The sequence below is a fragment of the Rhineura floridana genome, chromosome 18, assembly GCF_030035675.1.
Source record: "Rhineura floridana isolate rRhiFlo1 chromosome 18, rRhiFlo1.hap2, whole genome shotgun sequence".
NCBI classification, from domain to species: Eukaryota; Metazoa; Chordata; class Lepidosauria; order Squamata; family Rhineuridae; genus Rhineura; species Rhineura floridana.
This window is the reverse complement of record NC_084497.1, coordinates 6,059,751-6,082,525: the sequence shown is the minus strand read 5'-3', so window position 1 is coordinate 6,082,525 and position 22,775 is coordinate 6,059,751. Positions and strand designations below refer to the sequence as shown.

Genomic DNA, 22,775 nt, shown 5'->3' with positions numbered 1-22,775 from the left:
GCTTCTTGCTACTAGCAGGTCCTTCTAGCTTCTACTATCCTGTACTGTGTTTTCCTTTTGTCTGCTGCCCTGTCCTATCTTCTCCTTCTTTCCCCTATGTTGTCTTTTCTTCTCTTTCTATCTTGTGCTATCGTCTCCTGTCTTCTCCTCTGTTCTCCTTTCTCTCTCTTTTTGCTTCTAGCTGGTCCTTCTAGCCTACTGTCTCGTCCTGTGTTGTCCTTCTGTCTCCTATCTCGACCTATCTTCTTTTGCTCCTCCTTCTTTCTCCTATCTTGCCCTGTCTTTCATCTCCTATCTTCTCCTATCTTGTTGTATCTTCTCCTGTCTTCCCCATCTATCTCCTATCATGTGCTATCGTCCTATCTTGTCCTTTCTGCTATCTCCTGTCTTGTCCTATCTTCTACTTCTATCTCCTATCATTTGCTATGTTCTCCTATTTTGTCCTACCTTCTCCTTCCATCTCCTATCTTGCCCTATCTTCCCCGTCTATCTGCTACGTTCTCCTTCTATCTCCCAGCTTCTCCTATGTTCTCCTGTCTCCTAACTTGTCTTTCTATCCTATCTTGTCCTTTTATCCCATGTTGTGCTATCTTCTACTTCTATCTCCTATCTGCTCTTGTCCGCTATGTTCTCCTATATTGTCCTGTTTTCTGCTGTCTTCTACCTTCTCATATCTTGCCCTATCTTCTCCTATCATCTTGTTCTATCTCTTATCTTTTCCTTCTATCTCCTGGCTTGTCCTATATTCTGCTATATTGCCCTATCTTCTCCTTTCTTTTCGCTGGTCTTTCTAGCTTCTAGACTGTAGCTGGCCCTTCTGGGTTCTAGCTGGCCCTTATGGCTTCTACTGTCTTGTATTATTTTCTCCCTCTTTTGCCTGTCTTGCCCTATCTTCCTTTTCTATCTTCTTTTCACCTCTCTTGTGCTGTCTTCTCCTTTTTCCAATCTTCTCTCCTCCGATCTTCTATCTTGTTGTATGTTCCCCTATATTCCCCGTCCATCTGCTATCTTGTGCTATCCTATCTCCTGTCCTTTGCTATGTTCTCCTATATTGTCCTGTCCTCCTTGTATCTCCTATATGTGCTATGTTCTCCTTTCTCTTCCTTCTATCCTACTTTGTCCTTTTGTCGTATCTTGTGCTATGTTCTCATTCTCTCTTGTCTTGTCCTATTTCCTGTTGTTTCCTATGTTTATATTGTGCTATCCTCTGTCTTCTCCCTTCTCATATCTTCTATCATCTTGTTCTATCTTCTCCTTTCTCTCTCCTGTCTTCTCCTCTGTTCTCCTTTCTCTCTCTTCTCGCTTCTAGCTGGTCCTTCTAGCCTACTGTCCTGTGTTGTCCTTCTATCTCCTACTTGCCCTATCTTGTTGTATCTTCCCCATCTATCTGCTATCATCCTGTCTTGTCCTTTCTGCTATCTCCTTTCTTGTCGTCTCTTCTCCTACCTTCTCTTATCATCTTGTTCTATCTCCTATCTTCTACTATCTTGTCCTTTTATCCCATGTTGTGCTATCTGCTACTTCTATCTCCTATCATTTGGTATGTTCTCCTATTTTGTCCTACCTTCTCCTGCCATTTCCTATCTTGTGCTATGCTTCTATCTCCTACCTTCTCATATCTTGTCTTTTCATCCTATCTTCTTCTCTCCTCTCTTGTCCTATCTGGTCCTTCTGTCTCCTATCGTTTGCTATGTTTTCCTATATTGTCCTATCCTCCTTGTATCTCCTATATGCACTATCTTCTCCTTTCTCCTTTCTCTCCCTTCTTGCTGGTCCTTCTGTCTGCTACCTTGTGCTATCTTCTCTTTCTATCCTACTTTGTCCTTTTGTCATATCTTGTGCTATGTTCTCATTCTCTCTTGTTTTGTCCTATCTCCTATCGTTTCCTATGTTGTTCTATATTGTGCTATCCTCCTGTGTTCTCCCTTCTCATATCTTCTATCATCTTGCTCTATCTTCTCCTTTCTCTCTCTTCTTGCTTCTAGCTAGTCCTTCTAGCCTACTGTCTCATCCTGTGTTGTCCTTCTGTCCCTCCTTCTTTCTCCTATCTTCCCCAACTATCTCCTATCATGTGCTCTTGTCCTATCTTGTCCTTTCTTCTTTTGTCTTCTCCCTTCTCATATCTTCTCCTATCATCTTGTTCTATCTGCAATCTTGTCCTACCTTCCCCTTCCATCTCCTATCTTGTCCTTTTAGCCCATGTTGTACTATCTTCTACTTCTATCTTATCCTATCTTCTTCTCTCTTCTCTTGTCCTATCGCCTTTCTTTCCCTTCTTGCTGGTCCTTGTGGGTTCTACTATCCTGTACTGTGTTTTCCTTCTGTCCTGTCCTATTTCCTATGTTGTTCTATATTGTGCTATCCTCCTGTCTTCTCCCTTCTCCCATCTTCTTCTCTTGTCCTTCTATCTCCTATTGTTTGCTATGTTCTTCTATCCTCTCCTTCCTTCTCTTTTCTGTGTTCTCCTATCTTCTCCTTTCTCTCTGGTCTTTCTGTCTCCCCTCTTACCCTGTGATGTTGTCCTATCTCTGTCTTCTGCTATTTTTCTTTCTCCTACTGTCTCTTTTCATCTTCTCCATGTATGTAGTTCTGTGTGTCATGCTGTACCATGTTGGATATGAATGTGGTATATGTGTGCATATTACCGCCTACCGCGAAGGTGCAAGAAGAAGATAGGACCAGGTCGGAAAGATGAGGTACAAGGAAGGAGAAGTTAGCAGAAAGTAGGAGAAGATGAGAGCTAGAACAGGGACAAGATATGAGCAGATAGGGCAACATAGGAGAGAGAAGTAGAAGGTAGAAGATAGCATAGGATAGAAAGACAAGATACAAGACAAAAAGAGAAAATAGCACGAGATAGGACAATACCAGAGAAGATAGAATGTCAAGATAGCAGACAGTATGCTAGAAGGACCAGCCGGAAGCAGAGGAGATAGGAGAAGCTAGGAAGATAGAACAAGGTAGCAGCCAGAACGAAAACACAGTACAGGATAGTAGAAGGATCAGCGACAAGAGAAGACAGCGCATATAGAACAAGATAAGAGATACAAGGAGGATAGGACAATATAGGAAAACAGAAGCTGGGAGATAGAAGGTAGAAGACACGACAACAGAGGAGATAGCAGAAAGGACAAGATAGCACATGATGGGGAAGATAGGACACTATAGAAGAACATAGGAAATGATAGGAAATAGGACAAGATAGGACAAGAGAAGATAGAGGATGAGCAGACAGGACAAAAGGACAAAGTAGGATAGGGAGACAAGATAGGAGGAGATAGGATAAGACAGGGAAAAGAAGGAGAAGATAGGACAAGGTAGCAGACAGAAGGGAAACACAGTACAGGATAGTAGAAGCCAGAAGGAGCAGCAAGAAGGGAGAGAAAGGAAAAAGGAGAAGACATATAGGAGATACAGGGAGGATAGGAGATGGAAGGACAAGAGAGAAGATAGGAGGATAGCACATGATAGGAGATGGCAGGGGAAGAGAGCAGATGATCAGAGGAGATAGAAGCACAGGATAGGAGAAGATAGGAGGAGCAGAAGAAGATAGAATGAGAAAGGAGATAGAAGGACAAGATTGGACGAGATAGCAGACAGAAGGACCAGCTAGAAGCGAGAAGAGAGAGAAAGGAGAATGGAGGAGAAGATAGGAGAAGACAGCAGACAGAAGGACCAGCTAAAACCTAGGAAGAGCAGTGAAAAGAGAGGAAGGAGAAAATAAGACAAGATAGAAGAACATAATAGGATAAGTGAAGATAAAAGAAGATAGGATACAATACTAGAGAGATGGAGAAGATAGGACAAGATAGGAGAAGAGCAGATACAAGGAGGACAGGACAATATAGGAGAACATAGCAAACAATAGGAGATAGAAGGACAAGATAGGACAAGAGAAGATAGATGAAGAAGATAGCATAAGATAGGAGAGAGAATGAGAAGGTAGCACAAGATAGGACAAAAGGACAAAGTAGGATAGAAAGACAAGATAGGAAAACCTAGGAGATAGGAGAAGATACGACAAGACAGGAGAAGAGGGGAGATACAAGAAGGATAGGGCAATCTAGAAGAACGTAGCAAACGACAGGAGATAGAAGGACAAGATAGGACAAGAGAAGAGAGAAGAAGATAGGACGAGATAGGAGATAGAAGTAGAAGATAGCACAACATGGGATAGAAAGACAAGTTAGGAGACAGGAGAACATAGGAGAAGCTGGGAGATAGAAGGAGAAGGTAGGAGATAGCAGCACAGTGCAAGATAGGAGATAGAAGTAGAAGATAGCACAACATAGGATAAAAGGACAAGATAGGATAGAAAGAAGTTAGGAGACAGGAGAACATAGGAGAAGCTGGGAGATAGAAGGAGAAGGTAGGAGATAGGAGCATAGCACAAGATAGCAGATAGACGGGGAAGAAAGGGCAAGATAGGTGATGGAACGAGAAGGTAAGACAAAATAGGAGAACACAGCAAACGATAGCAGATAGAAGGAGAAGATAGGACGAGATAGAAGTAGAAGATAACACAACATGGGATAAAATGACAAGATAGGAGAAAGGAGAAGATAGGAGATGGAAGGGGAAGGTAGGACAAGATATGAGAAGGTAGAAGACAGGACAAGAGAGGCGATAGCAGAAAGGACAAGATAGGCAAAAGAAGAAGACAGGACAAGATAGGATGATAGCACATGATAGGAGATAGATGGGGAAGATAGGAGAAAGAAGGAGGAGCAGAAGAAGACAGGATGAGATAGGAGACAGAAGGACAACACAGGACAAAACAGTAGGCTAGAAGGACCAGCTAGAAGCGAGAAGAGAGAGAAAGGAGAACAGAGGAAAAGACAGCAGACGACAGCACAAGACAGCAGATAGAAAGACAAGATAGGACAAGGTAACAGACAAAGGATAGTAGAAGCCAGAAGGACCTGCTAGTAGCGAGAAGCGAGAGAAAGGAGAAGATAGAACAAAATCGGAGAAAGAAGGAGATAGAAGAAGATAAGGCAAGATCGGAGATAGACGGGAAAGACAGGGGAACCAAAGGAAAAAGTGCTCCTACCTTCTGAAATTGCCTTGCGAGAGACGTATGGCTGGCGCAATCCATCCCGGGATCTCAGTCACTCTCAAAAGACTCCCGGCAGGAAAGCAATGCATGCTGGTCTTACAGAGAAGATTTCAGGAACTAGCTGTGCAGTTGCAACTTTTCATAATCCAACTAAAAGTGCCAGCAGCTCCTAACAACTTCAATGATTTTGTACCATCTAAATTGTATTGCTTTCATTGATGTATCTCTATACGTGTCTATTTTTTTTGTAAGCCGCCTTGAGGGCCTTTTGCCCAAAAGGCAGGCTAGAAACAGACTATGATAATAATGAGAAGACAGGAGACGGAAGGAGATGGTAGAAGGAGAAGATAGGACAAGATAGCAGACAGAAGGACAACAAGCCAGGCGCACCGGCTAGGAGCCAGGAGCTAAAGGCCAGGCGCACCGGCTAGGAGCCAGGAGCTAAAGGCCAGGCGCACCGGCTAGGAGCCAGGAGCTAAAGGCCAGGCGCACCGGCTAGGAGCCAGGAGCTAAAGGCCAGGCGCACCGGCTAGGAGCCAGGAGCTAAAGGCCAGGCGCACCGGCTAGGAGCCAGGAGCTAAAGGCCAGGCGCACCGGCTAGGAGCCAGGAGCTAAAGGCCAGGCGCACCGGCTAGGAGCCAGGAGCTAAAAGCCAGGCGCACCGGCTAGGAGCCAGGAGCTAAAAGCCAGGCGCACCGGCTAGGAGCCAGGAGCTAAAAGCCAGGCGCACCGGCTAGGAGCCAGGAGCTAAAAGCCAGGCGCACCGGCTAGGAGCCAGGAGCTAAAAGCCAGGCGCACCGGCTAGGAGCCAGGAGCTAAAAGCCAGGCGCACCGGCTAGGAGCCAGGAGCTAAAAGCCAGGCGCACCGGCTAGAAGCCAGAAGCTAAAAGCCAGGCGCACCGGCTAGAAGCCAGAAGCTAAAAGCCAGGCGCACCGGCTAGAAGCCAGAAGCTAAAAGCCAGGCGCACCGGCTAGAAGCCAGAAGCTAAAAGCCAGGCGCACCGGCTAGAAGCCAGAAGCTAAAAGCCGGAAGGACCAGCTAGAAGCTAAAAGCCAGAAGGACCAGCTAGAAGCTAAAAGCCAGAAGGACCAGCTAGAAGCTAAAAGCCAGAAGGACCAGCTAGAAGCTAGGAGCTAAAAGCCAGCTAGAAGCTAGAAGCCAGAAGGACCAGCTAGAAGCTAGAAGCCAGAAGGACCAGCTAGAAGCTAGAAGCCAGAAGGACCAGCTAGAAGCCAGAAGCTAAAAGCCGGAAGGACCAGCTAGAAGCTAAAAGCCAGAAGGACCAGCTAGAAGCTAAAAGCTAAAAGCCAGGAGGACCAGCTAGGAGCTAAAAGCTAAAAGCCAGGAGGACCAGCTAGGAGCTAAAAGCCAGGAGGACCAGCTAGGAGCTAAAAGCCAGGAGGACCAGCTAGGAGCTAAAAGCCAGGAGGACCAGCTAGGAGCTAAAAGCCAGGAGGACCAGCTAGGAGCTAAAAGCCAGGAGGACCAGCTAGGAGCTAAAAGCCAGGAGGACCAGCTAGGAGCTAAAAGCCAGGAGGACCAGCTAGGAGCTAAAAGCCAGGAGGACCAGCTAGGAGCTAAAAGCCAGGAGGACCAGCTAGGAGCTAAAAGCCAGGAGGACCAGCCAGGAGGACCAGCTAGGAGCTAAAAGCCAGGAGGACCAGCCAGGAGGACCAGCTAGGAGCTAAAAGCCAGGAGGACCAGCTAGGAGCTAAAAGCCAGGAGGACCAGCTAGAATCGAGAGAAAGAAGATAGGACAAGATTGGAGATAGAAGGAGAAGACAGGACAGGATAGGAGATCGGAGATAGAACAAGATGATAGGACAAGATAGCAGAAGATCGAAGAAGATTGGAGATAGGAGATGAAGAAGATAAGACAAGATAGGAGATAGAAGAAGATCAGAGATAGATGGGAAAGACAGGGGAACCAAAGGAAAAAGGGCTCCTACCTTGGGAAATTGCCTTGCGAGAGACATACGGCTGGCACAATCCATCCCGGGATCTCAATCGCTCTCAGAAGACTCCCGGCAGGAAAGCAATGCATGCTGGTCTTACAGAAAAGATTTCAGGAACAAGCTGTGCAGTTGCAACTTTTCATAATCCAACTAAAAGTGCCAGCAGCTCCTGACAACTTCAATGATTTTGTACCATCTACATTGTATTGCTTTCATTGATGTATCTCTATACGTGTCTATTTGTTTGGTAAGCCGCCTTGAGGGCCTTTGGGCCAAAAGGCAGGGTAGAAACAGACTATAATAACGACAACAATAATAATAATAATAATAATAATATAACAAGATCGGAGAAGATAGGAGATAAAAGGAGAAGATAGGACAAGGTAGGACAAAGTAGGAGAAGACAGGAGAAGACAGGAGAAGATACAGCAAGATAGATGATAGGAGATAGAAGAAGGTAGAAGAAGACAGGACAAGATCAGAGAGGAGGAGAAGACAGGACAACACAGGACGAGATAGTAGAAGCCAGAAGGACCAGCTAGAAGCTAGTAGCTAGAAGGACCAGCTAGAAGCTAGAAGCAAGAAAAGAGAAAGGAGAAAGAAGGAGAAGATAGGACAATATAGGAGAATATAGTACAAGATAGGAGGCTAGGAGAAAGAAGAAGATAGAACAAGGTAAGAGATAGAAGGAGGATAGGAGAAGATATGAGATAGATGGAGAAGATACAACAAGATAGGAGAAGGTGGGAGACATAACAAGATGGGACAAGATCGGAGATAGAAGGATAAGATAGGACAAGATAGCAGATAGGAGATCGCAGAAGAACAGAGAAGATAGGAATAGATAGGAGAAGACAGAACGACAGGAGATGGAGATAGGACAAGATAGGAGATAGAAGGAGAAGACAGGAGATGGAAGAAGAGGAGAGAGAACAAAATAGTACAAGACAGGAGATAGGAGAAGATAAGAGAAGATAGGAGAAAGAAGAAGCTAAGAGAAGCTAGGAGGTAGAAGGAGGATAGGAGAAGATAGGAGACATAAGAAGACAGGACAAGATCGGAGAAGAGAGGAGGAGAAGATAGGAGAAAGGAGGAGGAGATAGGACAAGGTAGCAGACAAAAGGAAAACACAGTACAGGATAGTAGAAGCTAGAAGGACCTGCTAGTAGCGAGAAGCAAGAGAAAGGAGGAGATAGGACAAGATCAGAGAAAGAAGTAGAAGGAGAAGATAGGACAGGATGGGAAATCAGAGATGGAACAAGATGATAGGAGAATATCAGACAAGATAGCTGAAGATAGGAGAACATCAAAAAGGTTGGAGATAGAAGAAGATAAGGCAAGATAGGAGATAGAAGAAGATCGGAGATAGACGGGAAAGACAGGGGAACCAAAGGAAAAAGGGCTCCTACCTTGGGAAATTGCCTTGTGAGAGACATATGGCTGGCGCAATCCATCCCGGGATCTCAATCACTCTCAGAAGACTCCCGGCAGGAAAGCAATGCATGCTGGTCTTACAGAAAAGATTTCAGGAACAAGCCGTGCAGTTGCAACTTTTCATAATCTAACTAAATGTGCCAGCAGCTCCTGACAACTTCAACGATTTTGTACCATCTAAATTGTATTGCTTTCATTGATGTATCTCTATACGTGTCTATTTGTTTGGTAAGCCGCCTTGAGGGCCTTTGGGCCAAAGGGCAGGGTAGAAACAGACTATAATAATAATAATAAGGAGAAGACAGGAGACGGAAGGAGACGGTAGAAGGAGAAGACAGTACAAGATAGGAGAAAATAGGAGATGGAAGGACAAGACAGAAGAGAGAAGATAGGAGATAGAAGGAGGAGAAGACAGTACAAGGTAGGAGAAGACAGGAGACGAGAGGAGGAGAAGACAGGACAAGATAGGAGATGGAAGGACAAGAGGGAAGAGAGAAGATAGGAGATAGAGGAAGATAGGAGATAGAAGGAGTACAAGGTAGGAGAAGACAGGAGATGAGAGGAGGAGAAGACAGGACAAGATAGCAGACAGAAGGACAACACAGTACAAGCCAGACGGGCCAGCCAGGAGCCAGACGGGCCAGCCAGGAGCCAGACGGGCCAGCCAGGAGCCAGACGGGCCAGCCAGGAGCCAGACGGGCCAGCCAGGAGCCAGACGGGCCAGCCAGGAGCCAGACGGGCCAGCCAGGAGCCAGACGGGCCAGCCAGGAGCCAGACGGGCCAGCCAGGAGCCAGACGGGCCAGCCAGGAGCCAGACGGGCCAGCCAGGAGCCAGACGGGCCAGCCAGGAGCCAGACGGGCCAGCCAGGAGCCAGACGGGCCAGCCAGGAGCCAGACGGGCCAGCCAGGAGCCAGACGGGCCAGCCAGGAGCCAGACGGGCCAGCCAGGAGCCAGACGGGCCAGCCAGGAGCCAGACGGGCCAGCCAGGAGCCAGACGGGCCAGCCAGGAGCCAGACGGGCCAGCCAGGAGCCAGACGGGCCAGCCAGGAGCCAGACGGGCCAGCCAGGAGCCAGACGGGCCAGCCAGGAGCCAGACGGGCCAGCCAGGAGCCAGACGCCAGACGGGCCAGCCAGGAGCCAGACGCCAGAACGACCAGCGAGAAGCGAGAGAAAGAAGATAGGACAAGATCGGAGATAGAAGGAGAAGATACAAGAGGATAGGAGATCGGAGATAGAACAAGATGATAGGACAAGATAGCAGAACATCAAAGAAGATTGGAGATAGAAGGAGAAGATAGAAAAGATCAGTGAAAGAAGGAGATAGAAGAAGATAGGACAGGATAGGAGATAGAAGGGGAAGATAGGAGAGGAGAATGTAGGAGATCAGAGAAGATCAGAGAAGATACGAGATAGACGATACGAGAAGACAGGAGATAGGAGATAGAAGGAGAAGATGGCTTAGATAGAAAGAAAAGATGGGGCAAGATAGGAGATAGAAGGAGAAGATAGGAGAAGGCAGGAGACAGAAGAAGATACAAGAAGATAAGAGATAGAAAGGAGAAAATATGAAATAAAAGGGGAAGATAGGAGATCAATGGAGAAGATGGGAAGAAGGAACAGATAGGAGTAGGAGAAAGAATCCTATCTTCTATCTCCTCTTATCTTCTCCTATATTTTCCTTCTGTCTCCTATCTTCTTCTACCATCTTCTTCTTCTGTCTCCTATCTTCTCCTATCTAGATAGCAGATAGGAAAGTAGAAGATAGGAGATAAAAGGAGAAGATAGGAAATAGGGGAAGACAGGACAAGATAGGAGATAGAAGATAGGATTCTATCTCCTATCTTCTTCTGTCTCCTATCTTCTCCTATCTAGATAGGAGATAGAAGAAGAAGATAGGAGATAGTAGGAGGACAGGTGTTACGAGTGGACCTTGGACTTCCTCATGAGCATAGCTCACTAGAAATGCAAGTTCCCCTATCGCAGGAGGATCTTTGGCTGGAGTTACCCGCACGTCACCCCCACAGCATGTATGATTTTACCCTTAACCTAATGACACATACACAAAGTGAAATCGAGTGGATTAAGAGAAGAAACAAGGAAAAACATTGCAGTTTACAATTACAGTTAACAATGAGCAGCTTTCTAATTACTATTCATTCATTCAGCAACACCGGATAGACTAAAGCAAAGAGACTAACCTTATGAACACTTTCACACTAAGCTCATCCACACAGAAAGACAAAGGCCCAGATAGTCGCATATACCTTTCCTGGAGAGTTGTTGCAAGCCTAGGGCTGAGAGAGACTTTCATATCTAGCCCAGTGAGCCAAAAGCTCTGCCCTTGGGTAACCAGCGCTAGATTTGAAAGATCTCACCCAATCCTTAGCTCTGAAGCTCTGCAATTTGTCCCAAAGATGCTAGGGTGCGTCGGTAAGAAAAGCAGCTGTTGGAGCCCTCCAGAATAGGAACTACTGACCCCCTCCAACTCCTCATGTTTTATACCTTTTTCTAACTAAACCGACCCCAATATAAACCCAATGTAAATGCCCCCAGGAAGATGTGGACTTCACAAGACCAATGGAAGAATTTAGGACCATCAGTCAAGGAATTTGGTTTTTTCCATAAACCATTCCTTGAGGAATTCCTAGATAATGACTGCAATCTCCTACCTGTGAACTCCATATGTTCTGTCTCTTCCTAAAGGTTGAGATTATCATAAACATTTCCTCGTTTGAAAGGAGTGCCTGTTCTTACTGGGTGACATTCCCCAAATTTCCAGAGGAGTCAGGAAGTCTGTACCTTCAGGCTTCCAAGATATGTACTCAGGGGTCACAGAGGGAATCTTTGCTGTTCCCGGTTTTCCAAATTCTGGTTCGCTCAGGTGAATCAAAGATTACAAATTCCCAATATTTGATTCCTTACACACAAGATAGAAGGAGATGATAGGAGATAGAAGATAGGAGGAAATAGGAGATAGGAGAAGACAGAACAAGGAGATAGGAGGAGAAGATAGGAGAAATTAGGAGAAGATGGGAGATAGGAGAAGGGCAGGGGGAGAACCCGGCCAGTTACCACAGGGTGGCAGCTTTGCAAGATTTGAAACTGAACCTATCTCCTGGTGAACACGCTGTCAATTAGGTGCATTTTGGCAAAATTGGTAACTGTTTAAAGATGGACTTCCGTCACAAAAAGTTGTTATTTTAGAAAGTAAGGATGTGTAAGACAAGGCCAGCGAGAGTGCAGGAAAATGGATCTGCAGGCCAGAGACAATTAACCAATCAGGGGCCAAATTGTACATCCTCCCTGAAATTTTCCAGCAGCCACGTCTTCCGTGGAGCCTGTCCTCTGCTGACAAGAAGGTGTTAAGTCGGGCCTCTGCTTACACATCCTTCTGGAAGGTGGGCAGACAACTGCCACTCATGGCCTCATTGCAGAAACCAAATGTTAACCTATGAAGGTCCCACACTATCCAAAGGGTATCAAAAAGAACCCCCACAATTCCCAGCTCTGCACCCAGCATGACATGTTTCCCCTTTTTTAAAAAGATGACATGAGAGGTCCACACCTCTGATGTCATCGTTAGCTCTGAATAGAGATCGCAAACAGACTAACAAAGGTCTGCCAAAGAAAAATAAGTTTAATCCCCCAACGTGACCTAACCTATGCCTTCTAAAAAGGTAAAATGTAAACAAACCTAAAAGTCTATCCAAAGACAATTTTAATACTAAATTCTTAACAGTGAACTAAATAAAGATAAATGTGGATAAAAAGAGAAGAATAACAGGACACTTCCAACAATCCAGGTCCATTTCCAGGCACAGGATATAAAACGATAAAAATCCCCATCGCTTTAAAACCTGTTACAATCTCGATCCCTGAAATAGGTCAGAATCAAACATAGGTCAGCAGAACTGGCAAATCAATCTTCTGGAGCAAAGGCTCTGGCTAGACTGTCAGCAATTATATTTTCTGATCCTTTAATATGATTCATACTGAAATTGAAATCTTGTAAGGCCGAGCTCCATCTTAACAATTTCTGGGTAGATTTTTTCATTCTAGATAACCAACACGAGGGTGAATGATCAGTCTGCAGTTGAAAATGGCAACCCCACAAGCTTCTCTAATGTCCATACATTCCTTCTCAATTGTCACCAAATTTCTCGCCCGTTGGATCAATTTTTTGCTAAGGTAAGCAACAGGGTGTAATCATCTGTGTCATATTGTCACAAAACAGCTCCAAGGCCAAAATTAGAAGAATCAGTTTGTACCACTAAGGGTTCAGAAGAATCAGGAGCTTTTAGAAATGGGTAATTAACAAGCAAAGCTTTTGAGAGCTATCCGACCATTGCACTCGCTTGGGCTTACATTTTTTACATAAATCAGGGGGGGTGCAATACTGCTAAAGTGAGGGGCAAACCTTCTGTAATAACCTGGAAGCCCCCAAAAAGACTGGACTTCCTTCTTTGTGTGAGGCACAGGCCAATTTTGAATGGCTTCAATCTTTGCATCAAGGGGTTTCAGACAACCTCCCCCCTGTGATGACCCAAATAAGTCACCTCCCCAAGACCACTGACATGTTTGAGCTTTAACAGTTAACCTAGCATTTTGCAGTCTTTAGAACACAGCTTGTAAGTGTTTTAACATGAGATCCCCAATCAGAACTAAGAATGGCAAATATCATCCAAGTAGGTACATGCAAATTCTCCTAACCCATTTAATGCAGATGATACCATACTGCTAGCGGAAACCAGTAACTATTTGAAACAAATGCTGATGAAAGTTAGAGGAAAACACAAAAGCAGGACTACAGCTCAACGTCAAAAAGACTAAAATAATGACAACAGAAGATTTATGTAACTTTAAAGTTGACAATGAGGACATTGAACTTGTCAAGGTTTATCAGTATCTCAGCACAGCCATTAACCAAATGGAGACAATAGTCAAGAAATCAGAAGAAGGCTAGGACTGGGGAGGGCAACTGTGAGAGAACTAGAAAAGGTCCTCAAATGCAAAGATGTATCACTGAACACTAAAGTCAGGATCATTCAGACCATGGTATTCCCAGTCTCTACATACGGATGTGAAAGTTGGACAGTTAAAAGAGCAGATAAGAGAAAGATCAACTCCTTTGAAATGTGGTGTCGGAGGAGAGCTTTGCGGATACCATGGACTGCAAAAAAGACAAATAATTGGGTGTTAGAACAAATTAAACCAGAACCATCACTAGAAGCTAAAATGATGAAACTGAGGTTATCCTACTTTGGACACATCATGAGAAGACAGGATTCACTAGAAAAGACAATAATGCTGGGAAAAACAGAAGGGAGTAGAAAAAGGGGAAGGCCAAACAAGGGATGGATCAATTCCATAAAGGAAGCCACAGACCTGACCTTACAAGATCCGAACAGGGTGGTTCGCGACAGATGCTGTCGCAGGTCACCGACTCATAGGGTCACCATAAGTCGCAGTCGACTCGGAGGCACATAACAAGGTGGTTGGGGAAGGAACGATAATAGCAACAATCAACTTCCCATTATTCTCAATGGTAGGGCCACCTTGCCTTTTCGGAAGGGATGGTTGGTGCTCAAGTACAAAGGACTGGAGTGAAAAGACAGGAAGAGGTGCAAGTGCCCCCTCCTTTGCCCTTCCAGATCTTCCGGCCCTATGACTTACTTTCTCTCAAATCCACAGGCACTGTGTCTCGGGACTCGGATTTGGCAAAGAGGCCTACCTTCCTGCTCCCCTAGAGGAAGAAGAGGAGAATCTACTCTCCCCCGAAGCTTGTTACGAGTGCAAGATCAACGGTTACCCCAAGAGTGGACGGCACCGGCGCAGCGTCAACGGCACCGGCGAGCACCAGGTGAGGAGGGGAGGGAAGAGGCCTCAGAGACCCACGCAAGAGAGGCCTTCCAAACGGCTCTTCTCAGGAGACAGTGACGGCCACCAACTTGGACGGCTTTAAAAGAAGATCAGACAAATTTATAGAGGAGGCGGCGGCAATCAATGGCTACTAGCCACGATGGCTATGCTCTGGCTCCAGGGTCAGAGGCAGGATGCTTTTGAATACCCATTGCTGGGAAATGCAGGAGGGGAGAGTCACTCTTGCGCCCGAGTCCTGCTTGCAGGCTTCTCATAGCGGGCATCTGGTTGGCCACGGTGAGAACAGGATGCTGGATTAGATGGGCCAGTGGCCCGATCCAGAAGGGTTCTTATGCCCTTATGTAATACTGCCTCCGGTCTGGCTGGCTGCCCCCAAAGCTGTTGACCAACAGAACCAGCCTGCGGGTAAGTGAATCACTAGGGGCGGGGGGCTTGAAGGTGGATTTGAGGCAGGGCCAAATCAGTGGCAGAGCCCCTGTTTTTGCATGCAGAAGGTCCAACCTCAGCATCTTCTGGCAGGGGTGGGACAGACCCTCGTCTGAAAGCCTGGAGAGCAGCTGCTAGTTAGTCAGTTGCCGTTGCTCCCGCACTCAGGTTCCGCTCGCAGGGTTCCCACGATGGGCACCTGGTTGGCCTCCGTGAGGACAAGGGGGCTGGGCTAGGTGGGCCGCTGGCCTGATCCAGCAAGGCAATTCTGATGTTCTCTTCTGGTGCAATGGAGTCGCTTGTGGTGTTTCAGCACCATGCATAGTGGAACAAGTCGCTTCAATCCTGGATGCAATCGATCCAGCACACGTTGCAATCGTTTCTTGCTTTTGCCAGATTTTTGTCATTCGAGCTGCTGCAAGCTCTTTTTAATAAAGAATAAAAGAAGTCCTCCTCCCTGGCCCGGCTCTGACCTTCCTCCTCTCCCTTTCCTTCCTCCCCCTGCAGAAACTGGACGTCAGCCTGGCCAGCATCGACGTGGGCGCCCCCATGGTGGTCGCACTCAACCTTTCCAACCTGGGTCCCAAGGAGCACATCCTCGAGCTGCTGCCTGCCATGGCCCCGCTGGAGAACCGCGTCCGCTACATCATCGCCCACAGGAACCAAGCGGGCTACTTCCACATCCACCAGAAGGAAGGTCTCAGCTACCTGCACTTAGCCCGCAAGCAGGCCGCCCTCGGCACTTACATGCTGGAGATTGCCAGCGTCCCCCTCTACCACAAGCGGGAGCTGCGGGAACTAGAGGCCCTGAAGGATCTCGACTACCTCACTGGAGAGCTGGGCGAGGCGCTCAAGATGAGGTTGCAGCTCCATCTCTTTTAAACCTGCCCTCAGACACACCCACGAAGCCAAGGGCTCGGACGGTGCGCCGCCCCACATCAACCCCCCCCCCAGGAAAATCAGCACCTCTCCCCCCCATGCCTCGGCATCCCAAACAGCCCCAGATCTGGACCAGAGCTAATTCTGCTGTCCAAAATCAAAGGCATCTTTCAGGCGGCTGTCCTTATCCATGCTCCTCTCCCACCAATGCCCTCAGCGTGGGACTCCAGCGGCAGAGGTGGGTCTGTAAGGGCAGATGGGGCCCAGCCCCACCAACCTCAGTCTGCTCTCAGCTGGCCCCCACACCTGCCTGACAGTCATACTTGCAAGCAGTCCAGAGGGCGGTCCTGCCAGGCTGCTTCTTCCTCCCGCATCTCAGTGCTGCACCGCTGCTCCGCCTATCATCGGGTTTGGCTCCGCCTACTGCTTGGGCGCCTTGCCTTCCGCCCCACCGGACCCAGTGGTCACTAGCCGCCTCTGGACTCCAGGAAATGACAGAGGTATGGACTGTGCAAGCAAAGCCATCAACTCGACGTCCCTCTTTCCGCTGGAGAACCCTGTTGCTCCAACACTCCCTCCTCTGTTTGGCACTCCTCCATGAGCCTTGAGGATTTATTCATCCCTGAACATCCAAAGCAAGGACAGCTTTCCATCTCCACTGGGCTCTTGGTCCATTTCATGCTTTGCTCCCGAGTTTGTGGGCGGGCACAGCTGAAAGCAGGCCGGTTGTGTCAGAAGCTGAGCCTGTCGGTGATGGTTGGGGGAAGCTAGCCAGGCCTGTATCCGAGCCAGTCTCTGGAGTCCTCTCGGGTGCGCTGGAGTTAGTTGAGCAGCGTTGAAGTACATTGTGCTGTTTATAGGGACCAAACCACACGGGAATAGCAGCTCTGTGAAGGGTAAAGTACAGTTCCCAGGATTTTTGGGGGGAAGCCATGTACTTTCAATGTGTGGGGTGGATGTGACCTCTCCGAGAGGGGCAACGACAGGGATTTATCAAGCCAATGAGCACGCTGTCCAATTTCACATCCATATTATCGAAACTTGGCAGATTAAATCAGCTTTTCTGCATTCCGGGGCCCCCAAGACCCCAGCATCATAGGGCCGTGCTGGCTAGGGCTGTGATCCGAAACTTGGGGAGGGAGGCACCAAGGTTCAGGAAAGCATATTTAAGGCTCATCAGGGCAAATGGGATGTTGCCCTGCCAACCTCGCTCTGCCCTCACCCAGCGCCCTCAACTACCTGCCTCGTTTACAGCCAGTCAGGGGGTGGCTGTGCCCATCATCGGCGCTGTGCCTTCCGCCCTGCCAGTCCCAAATGGGCATCAGCCAACACTGCTTCGGAGTGTGCCGTCCCATTGGCTGTGGGCACCAGCCATAGCTAGGAAACTGGGCTCCAAGGTGTCAAACTCCCCACCCCACCCCCAAGGTCACCACCTCCCCAAATCCTGATGTGTTTATGCTCAACGGAGACCCAGAATAAGAGCCTCCGTTTGCTTCAGGGAAATGAGCATCCAGCATGAACACCGACAAACTCAGGCATATATATATGAGAGATCTTCTCATGCAGCTATTTTTTTCTAAGAAAGGGGGGTTCCTCTCCCTTTGACTCCTCAGAAACCTTACATGCCTCCTCAGAATGGTGGGTGCTAGCTAACCCCTCAAGCAAAGCTTGTAAAGCTTCACATGCGCTTTTCCCCAAATGCAAATTAATTTCTGCGTTTCCTTTTAGAAAAGCCTTCCCAAGGAAAACCACATCTCAGACACCAAGAACCAAAACCACATCCCAAGCACCAAGTTTAAAGGTTGAGAACTTGGTTTGGTCGTGCATAACCTGTCACGACCCCTTTTTCTCTCGTTCCCCTTTTATCACAGTAGAGAGACAGCTTATTACCAGAGCTCAAACTATAGCACTGGTCACACCTCAGGCTGGGAAGGTTTATCATTTCTCCTGAGCCAGCTCCACAGAATAGCAGAGTCGGAAGGGGCCTCTAAGTTCATTGAGTCCAACTCAATGCAGAAATCCAACCTAAAGCATAAAGCGATATGCTCGAGAAGAACTCTCGTTCATGCCAGCGGGGCAGGACGACAAGGGGAAAATTCCCAGCGGACAGAGGGTTGGGGACAACTTGGATTCAGTTTCCATTTAAAGGCGAACCGACTCAGTTCGCACTTTCTGAAACAATATGCACACTGACACACAGCCACCTTCTGACATTTGCGCTTCTTTGAATTGTGCAATGCGGCTGTCCCATCGAGTAATGAGGACAAAATACATAGACGGGGGGGAGGGAATCTGCATAAAAAGGCAAATGTTCGCGAAGAGACTCTGCAAAATGTGTTCTAATCCAGGAAATTGTTTTGCAGAAAAAAAAAACATGTACGCAAAGTTCCCCACAAAGGTGTGTAGCTTGGGAGAAATTCACACTAAAATGAAGAATGCAGAGAACTACATTTAAAATTGAGACAAAAAGCGAAATGGAAATTAACAAGACCCGTCCGTCCCCAGCCTGCTGGGCCTGCTCTGGATCCTTCCCATTCTTTTCCATCCCCTCCTTTTTTAAAAATATCTGGGTGTTAGGAGATGGCCTTGGGCCCCTTTAACACTTGAAACCCTGGCCCTCCCCAGTTCACCCTACTGTCGGCAAGGCCACAAACCACAGTCCTCCTGACACAACAAAGTGGCTAGTCTGGATTTGTTCTCTGTCTTGTTTCGTAATTCCTCTTCCTCTGGTGGTTGGTTTTTTTTGGGGGGGGGTGCCAAATGGTGCTTCCTCCTCTTATGAATAATAATATGATTGATGATGATAATCTATTAGCCGAGGGGTGTTTGTGCGTGCGTGTGAAAGGTGTGGCCCTCAGGTTCTTCGCACCAAGTCTGTGACTTTCATTTCATGCACCAGCAGCTTGTTTGTGGAGGGGAGGGGGGTTAGGGCAGGGCAGTCAGAATCTGAAGAGCCATGATACGATTGTGGCACCCCAGTCCAACCCTTTTTTCAAAGGGGCTTTTCCCCTCCTCCCCCTTCCCCGCTTAATATTCCACAAAAAAAATAATAAACGCTTCACCGATTACCAAAACACTGCTACGATTTAGCTGTTTTCAGTCCTGTCATTTGACCCTGCAAAGCAACAAAAATGATGGTGCCTCTGCCCATGAGCAGAGTGCCATCTCCCACCCCCCAAACACTGAACAAGCACAGGTCAAAAGGTTAGAACACAACATTTTCAGCCCTCAGCTCAGCTTTAGAAGGTGCAAAGGGTTAACAAAATGAGGTCCGTCGTCATCTCAGTAACCTTCACGACAGCCCCACAAGACAGGACAGGAGCAGCATCTCCGGTTGCTAAAGGTAGGCTGAGAGAAGAAGAGGCTCAACTAATGCTGCCTAGCGAACTTGTGGTGGAGGTAAGATATGAAATGGGAACCCGCACACTCATTTTGTTAAAGAGCTGGCCTAGCTAAGAGCATCTCTGAGCACATGCAGACTAAAGCACAATTTTGCCCTCACAGAACAATGGAGGGGGGCAGGGAGAGGACCACTCTCCATATCAGGAGGGAAAAAACCAGACTGCCAGCAAGGCTGAAGCTGGCAGGTTTGCACCTGGCCAAAATTCTCCTGGGAAAAGACAACAGTCCTGTTTCTCAAAATTTTAAATTGGCTTTGATGCCCTTGCCCACCCAAGACCTCACTGCTGAAGCATCCCACCCCCACCCCCCCCACAACACAACATAGCATTTCCCTTCCTCCTGCCCCTTTGCCCACCCCCAAACACAACACAACACAAGACGCTTGTGGGTCACAGCAAAAAGAGTTATGCCCTGCTCCCTAAAGGTGCACCGCCTCACACTGAAAACAATGAGAAGTTGGATCAAACCCAAGATTCCCCGCCCCCCACTCCTGTGGTGCGGATGTCCCAGAAAATGTTGAAGGGGGGGATCTGGATTTTTTCCCCCAATGAAAATTAGGGTGATTTGCATACGGTAACTTGCACAGGGAAATTTCCCAGTGCCCTAACGAGTCATCTCCTTTACTTTAGGCACATTCAGCTCGCACAAGTTACAACCTTTCAATGCTTGCTCAATACGGTATTTGCGGTTGGCATCCGATCAGTGGGTTGTAGCCCCCCAAGCCCTACTCGGAGCAGACCCACTGAAATTGACGGTCAGTCACGCCCATTAGTTTCCATGGCAGAACTAACACCGGATACAAATCGTCATTGCCTTATGAAACAGAAAAGGTCATGACGCCACATCACCAGCCCCCTCCCCCAGCCCCCCAAAAGACACAGACAGACACCCCGGGGACACTCAGACACAGCTTCCACAAGCACCCGCTCTGGAGGGCTCCAAGGCACACCATCATTAGGGGAGCACGCCCAGTCCCCAAATCTTGCCCCCAAGCTACACCAGAGCGTAATCAAACTGGCCTCTCTCCAGCCCCTCCTTGTGGTCGGTCCAGGACGAGGCCGGCATCCGGCTGTACGGGTCGAGGAGGATCCGGAAACAACGCACCATCAGCATCACCAAGAAGACCAGCAAAAAGATGACAAAGGCAAAGACCGTCTTTTGCTCTGCGTCCATCCCGAGGGCGTTGGGGACAGGCTCCGCCTGCCCCGGGGAGAGCAATTTGTAATCCAGCGCCGAGGCGTCATCCATGGCTGCAGTGCAACAAACCCTTCTCTGTTGCGCAGTGTGTTTGAATGTTGAAGCGATGTGCCCTAAAGCGTGTGAATGCTCCAGTGTTGTGCCCAGCACCAGCTAGCCCAGATGGTTGCAGCCGAAAAGAATAAAGAGGAACCACAGCGTTTCTTGTCAATCCTTTACTGATTCCTTAGGCAAAAGTAGTAAGTCAAACAGTTCTCTTTCTCCAACTAACACCCCCCACACTAAGCTGTGTCTCTCTCAAGGTTTTATAGATAGGAGCAGCTCTGTGCCAGCTGCAGCTTCTTCTGTGCACTGTCCTGGAGCACGCTGTACATCTTAACCCCTTCATGTCTTTCAGGAAAACCAGACCACTGGACTCTCAGCAGCCAACAGCTCCCACCTTTTCCATAAAGACATTTCTCCATACATTTTGTACAATGTTACAGACACAGAGCATTTGTACAGTTTTTTTTCATTTGTCAGTACAGTCAAGCATGCCAAGTTTACTAACCAATCTGCCGTATTTCTCCTCACATATCGGTTTAGTCATGACATCCGCCAACATGTCATTCGTGTTGCAGTAAATCAATGCAATGAATCCGTGCTGTATGCATTCTCTTATGGGGTGGTACCTCACACTGATGTGTTTTGTTCGCTTAGTGTTTGCTTCTGACGTTGCCAGCCGTATGCATGTTTGATTGTCCTCATAAACCAGTATTGGCTTTTTTACCTCTATACACATTTCCTGCGTTAGGTGCTCGAACCATTGTAGTTCGTTGCACGCTGTAGACAAACTAATGTACTCAGCTTCCGAGCTTGATATCACTACCGCCGCTTGCCTTCTGCTACACCAGTCGATTACAGACCTGTGTAGCAGTAGCACAATGCCAGTAGTGGATTTACGGCTCATTAGTTCGCCTGCATGGTCTGCGTCAACAAAACATTCCATGCCACCCTTTCCCTGCACGGAAAGAACCAGTCCCTTCTTGCTTGTGCCCTTAAGGTACCTGAGCACTCTTTTGACACCTTGCCAGTCATGTTCTGTTGGTGTCTCTACCTTTCTACTTAGAATACTGACAGCGTTGCAGATGTCAGGGCGTGTTACCTTCACCAAGTATTGTAACTTGCCCAGGATGTGTCTGTATAGTTCTGGGTTTGCACATAGAGTCTCGTTCTTTTCTTGTTGGAACGAGACAGTCATGGGTGTTCTCACTGGTTTACGCTCAGCCATTCCACATAAATCTAGCAGTTGCTTTATTTTTTCTTCCCGTCGTAGCATAAAGCCACCGTCTGCACTACGTATAGTGTCAGTTCCTTGGTAATGTTTCACCGGACCCAAACACTTTGTATCTACATGTTGTCGTAGACTGTTATGGAAACATATTTCATGCTTCTTGTCGTGGAATATATACAGGATATCATCCACATAAACAGAACAATAAGTGGTTCTATTCCCATTTGTCCTGACATATACACATGCATCCGCAACGCAGCGTTTGAACCCCATAGACTTTAAGACTTCATCCAACTTCGTGTTCCAACACCTTGCACTCTGTCGAAGACCGTATAAAGATTTATGCAACTTGCAGACTAGCCCCGGTTTCATTACAAACCCTGGAGGCTGCTCCATATATATGTCCTCCCGTAGGTCTCCATGCAAGAATGCAGTCCTTATATCATAATGATATACTTGCATGTTCTTTGTCGCAGCTATCTTAAGCAGCAATCTGATAGATTCATGCTTGACAACTGGGGCAAAGACAGCGTCATAGTCAGTACCATATTGCTGTGTAAACCCCTTTGCTACTAAGCGCGCTCGATATCTTTGCACCTCTCCTGTGCTAGTCCTTTTTCTCTTAAATACCCACTTGCAGCCAATTGCTTTCTTTCCTGTGGGAAGGCTTCCCAGCATCCATGTACCATTCTTGTCTATGGCATTTAGCTCCTCTTTCATGGCTGCCTGCCATTTGGCCTGCTCAGTCTCAGACAACAGCCTGATGTCATCGATGCTGGAGGGATCCTCCTGAGTTACATCAGTTGCGGTTAAAGCGGCGGTGAACGCCAGAGACGACTCTATCACTGGGCATGTTTTGCTGATATCTCTTTGTGTTAACACTTTGCCTTCCACCCTTTCAGCATACCTAATGGAACTTAGTTTAACATAGAACAGTGAATTCTCTAAACTCCCTTGTAAACAAACTCTGTTCCTTTTCACAATCTTACACCTTCTATCACCAAATGTGACTACATAACCCATTGCATTTAGTTTTGTTACAGATAAGATATTACTCTCCAATCCAGGAACATATAATACATCAGTCATCACAGTATTCAATGCACATACATCTACAGTACCCCTTCCCAGTACCTGTCTGTGTGTGCCATCAGCTAGCACCACATCCTCTGTCATGGGAAGCATAGTCTTGAACAATGTAACATCTTTAACCATACTGTGGGCAGCCCCTGAGTCTACTACCCATTCAGTACTGTCCCTGTTTCCGC

The 22,775-nt window shown here is 47.4% G+C and overlaps 2 protein-coding genes across 3 annotated transcripts in view; one reads left to right on the top strand and one right to left on the bottom strand.

Moving 5' to 3' along the window:
• Positions 1-18,709, top strand: part of LOC133372740 (fibrillin-2-like) — a 35,818-nt gene extending 17,109 nt beyond the window's left edge. For both annotated transcript variants that reach the window (XM_061601777.1, XM_061601776.1), the window contains 3 exons: positions 12,495-12,638; positions 14,142-14,310; positions 15,264-18,709. In XM_061601777.1, the coding sequence (XP_061457761.1) occupies positions 12,529-12,638; positions 14,142-14,310; positions 15,264-15,638 (654 nt within the window). In that variant the 5' untranslated portion in view covers positions 12,495-12,528 and the 3' untranslated portion in view covers positions 15,639-18,709. The remainder of the gene's footprint in view (positions 1-12,494; positions 12,639-14,141; positions 14,311-15,263) is intronic.
• A 1,320-nt stretch (positions 18,710-20,029) lies between these two features.
• LOC133372556 (cortexin-1-like) lies at positions 20,030-20,285 on the bottom strand. The gene has a single exon (XM_061601338.1). The coding sequence runs from the start codon at positions 20,283-20,285 to the stop codon at positions 20,031-20,033; it is 255 nt and encodes an 84-aa protein (XP_061457322.1). The 3' UTR covers position 20,030.
• Between the last annotated feature and the right edge of the window lie 2,490 nt (positions 20,286-22,775).

Coding starts and splice junctions, on each gene's coding strand:
- LOC133372556 (XM_061601338.1), bottom strand. CDS start 20,285: ATGGATGACGCCTCGGCGCTGGATTACAAATTGCTCTCCCCGGGGCAG.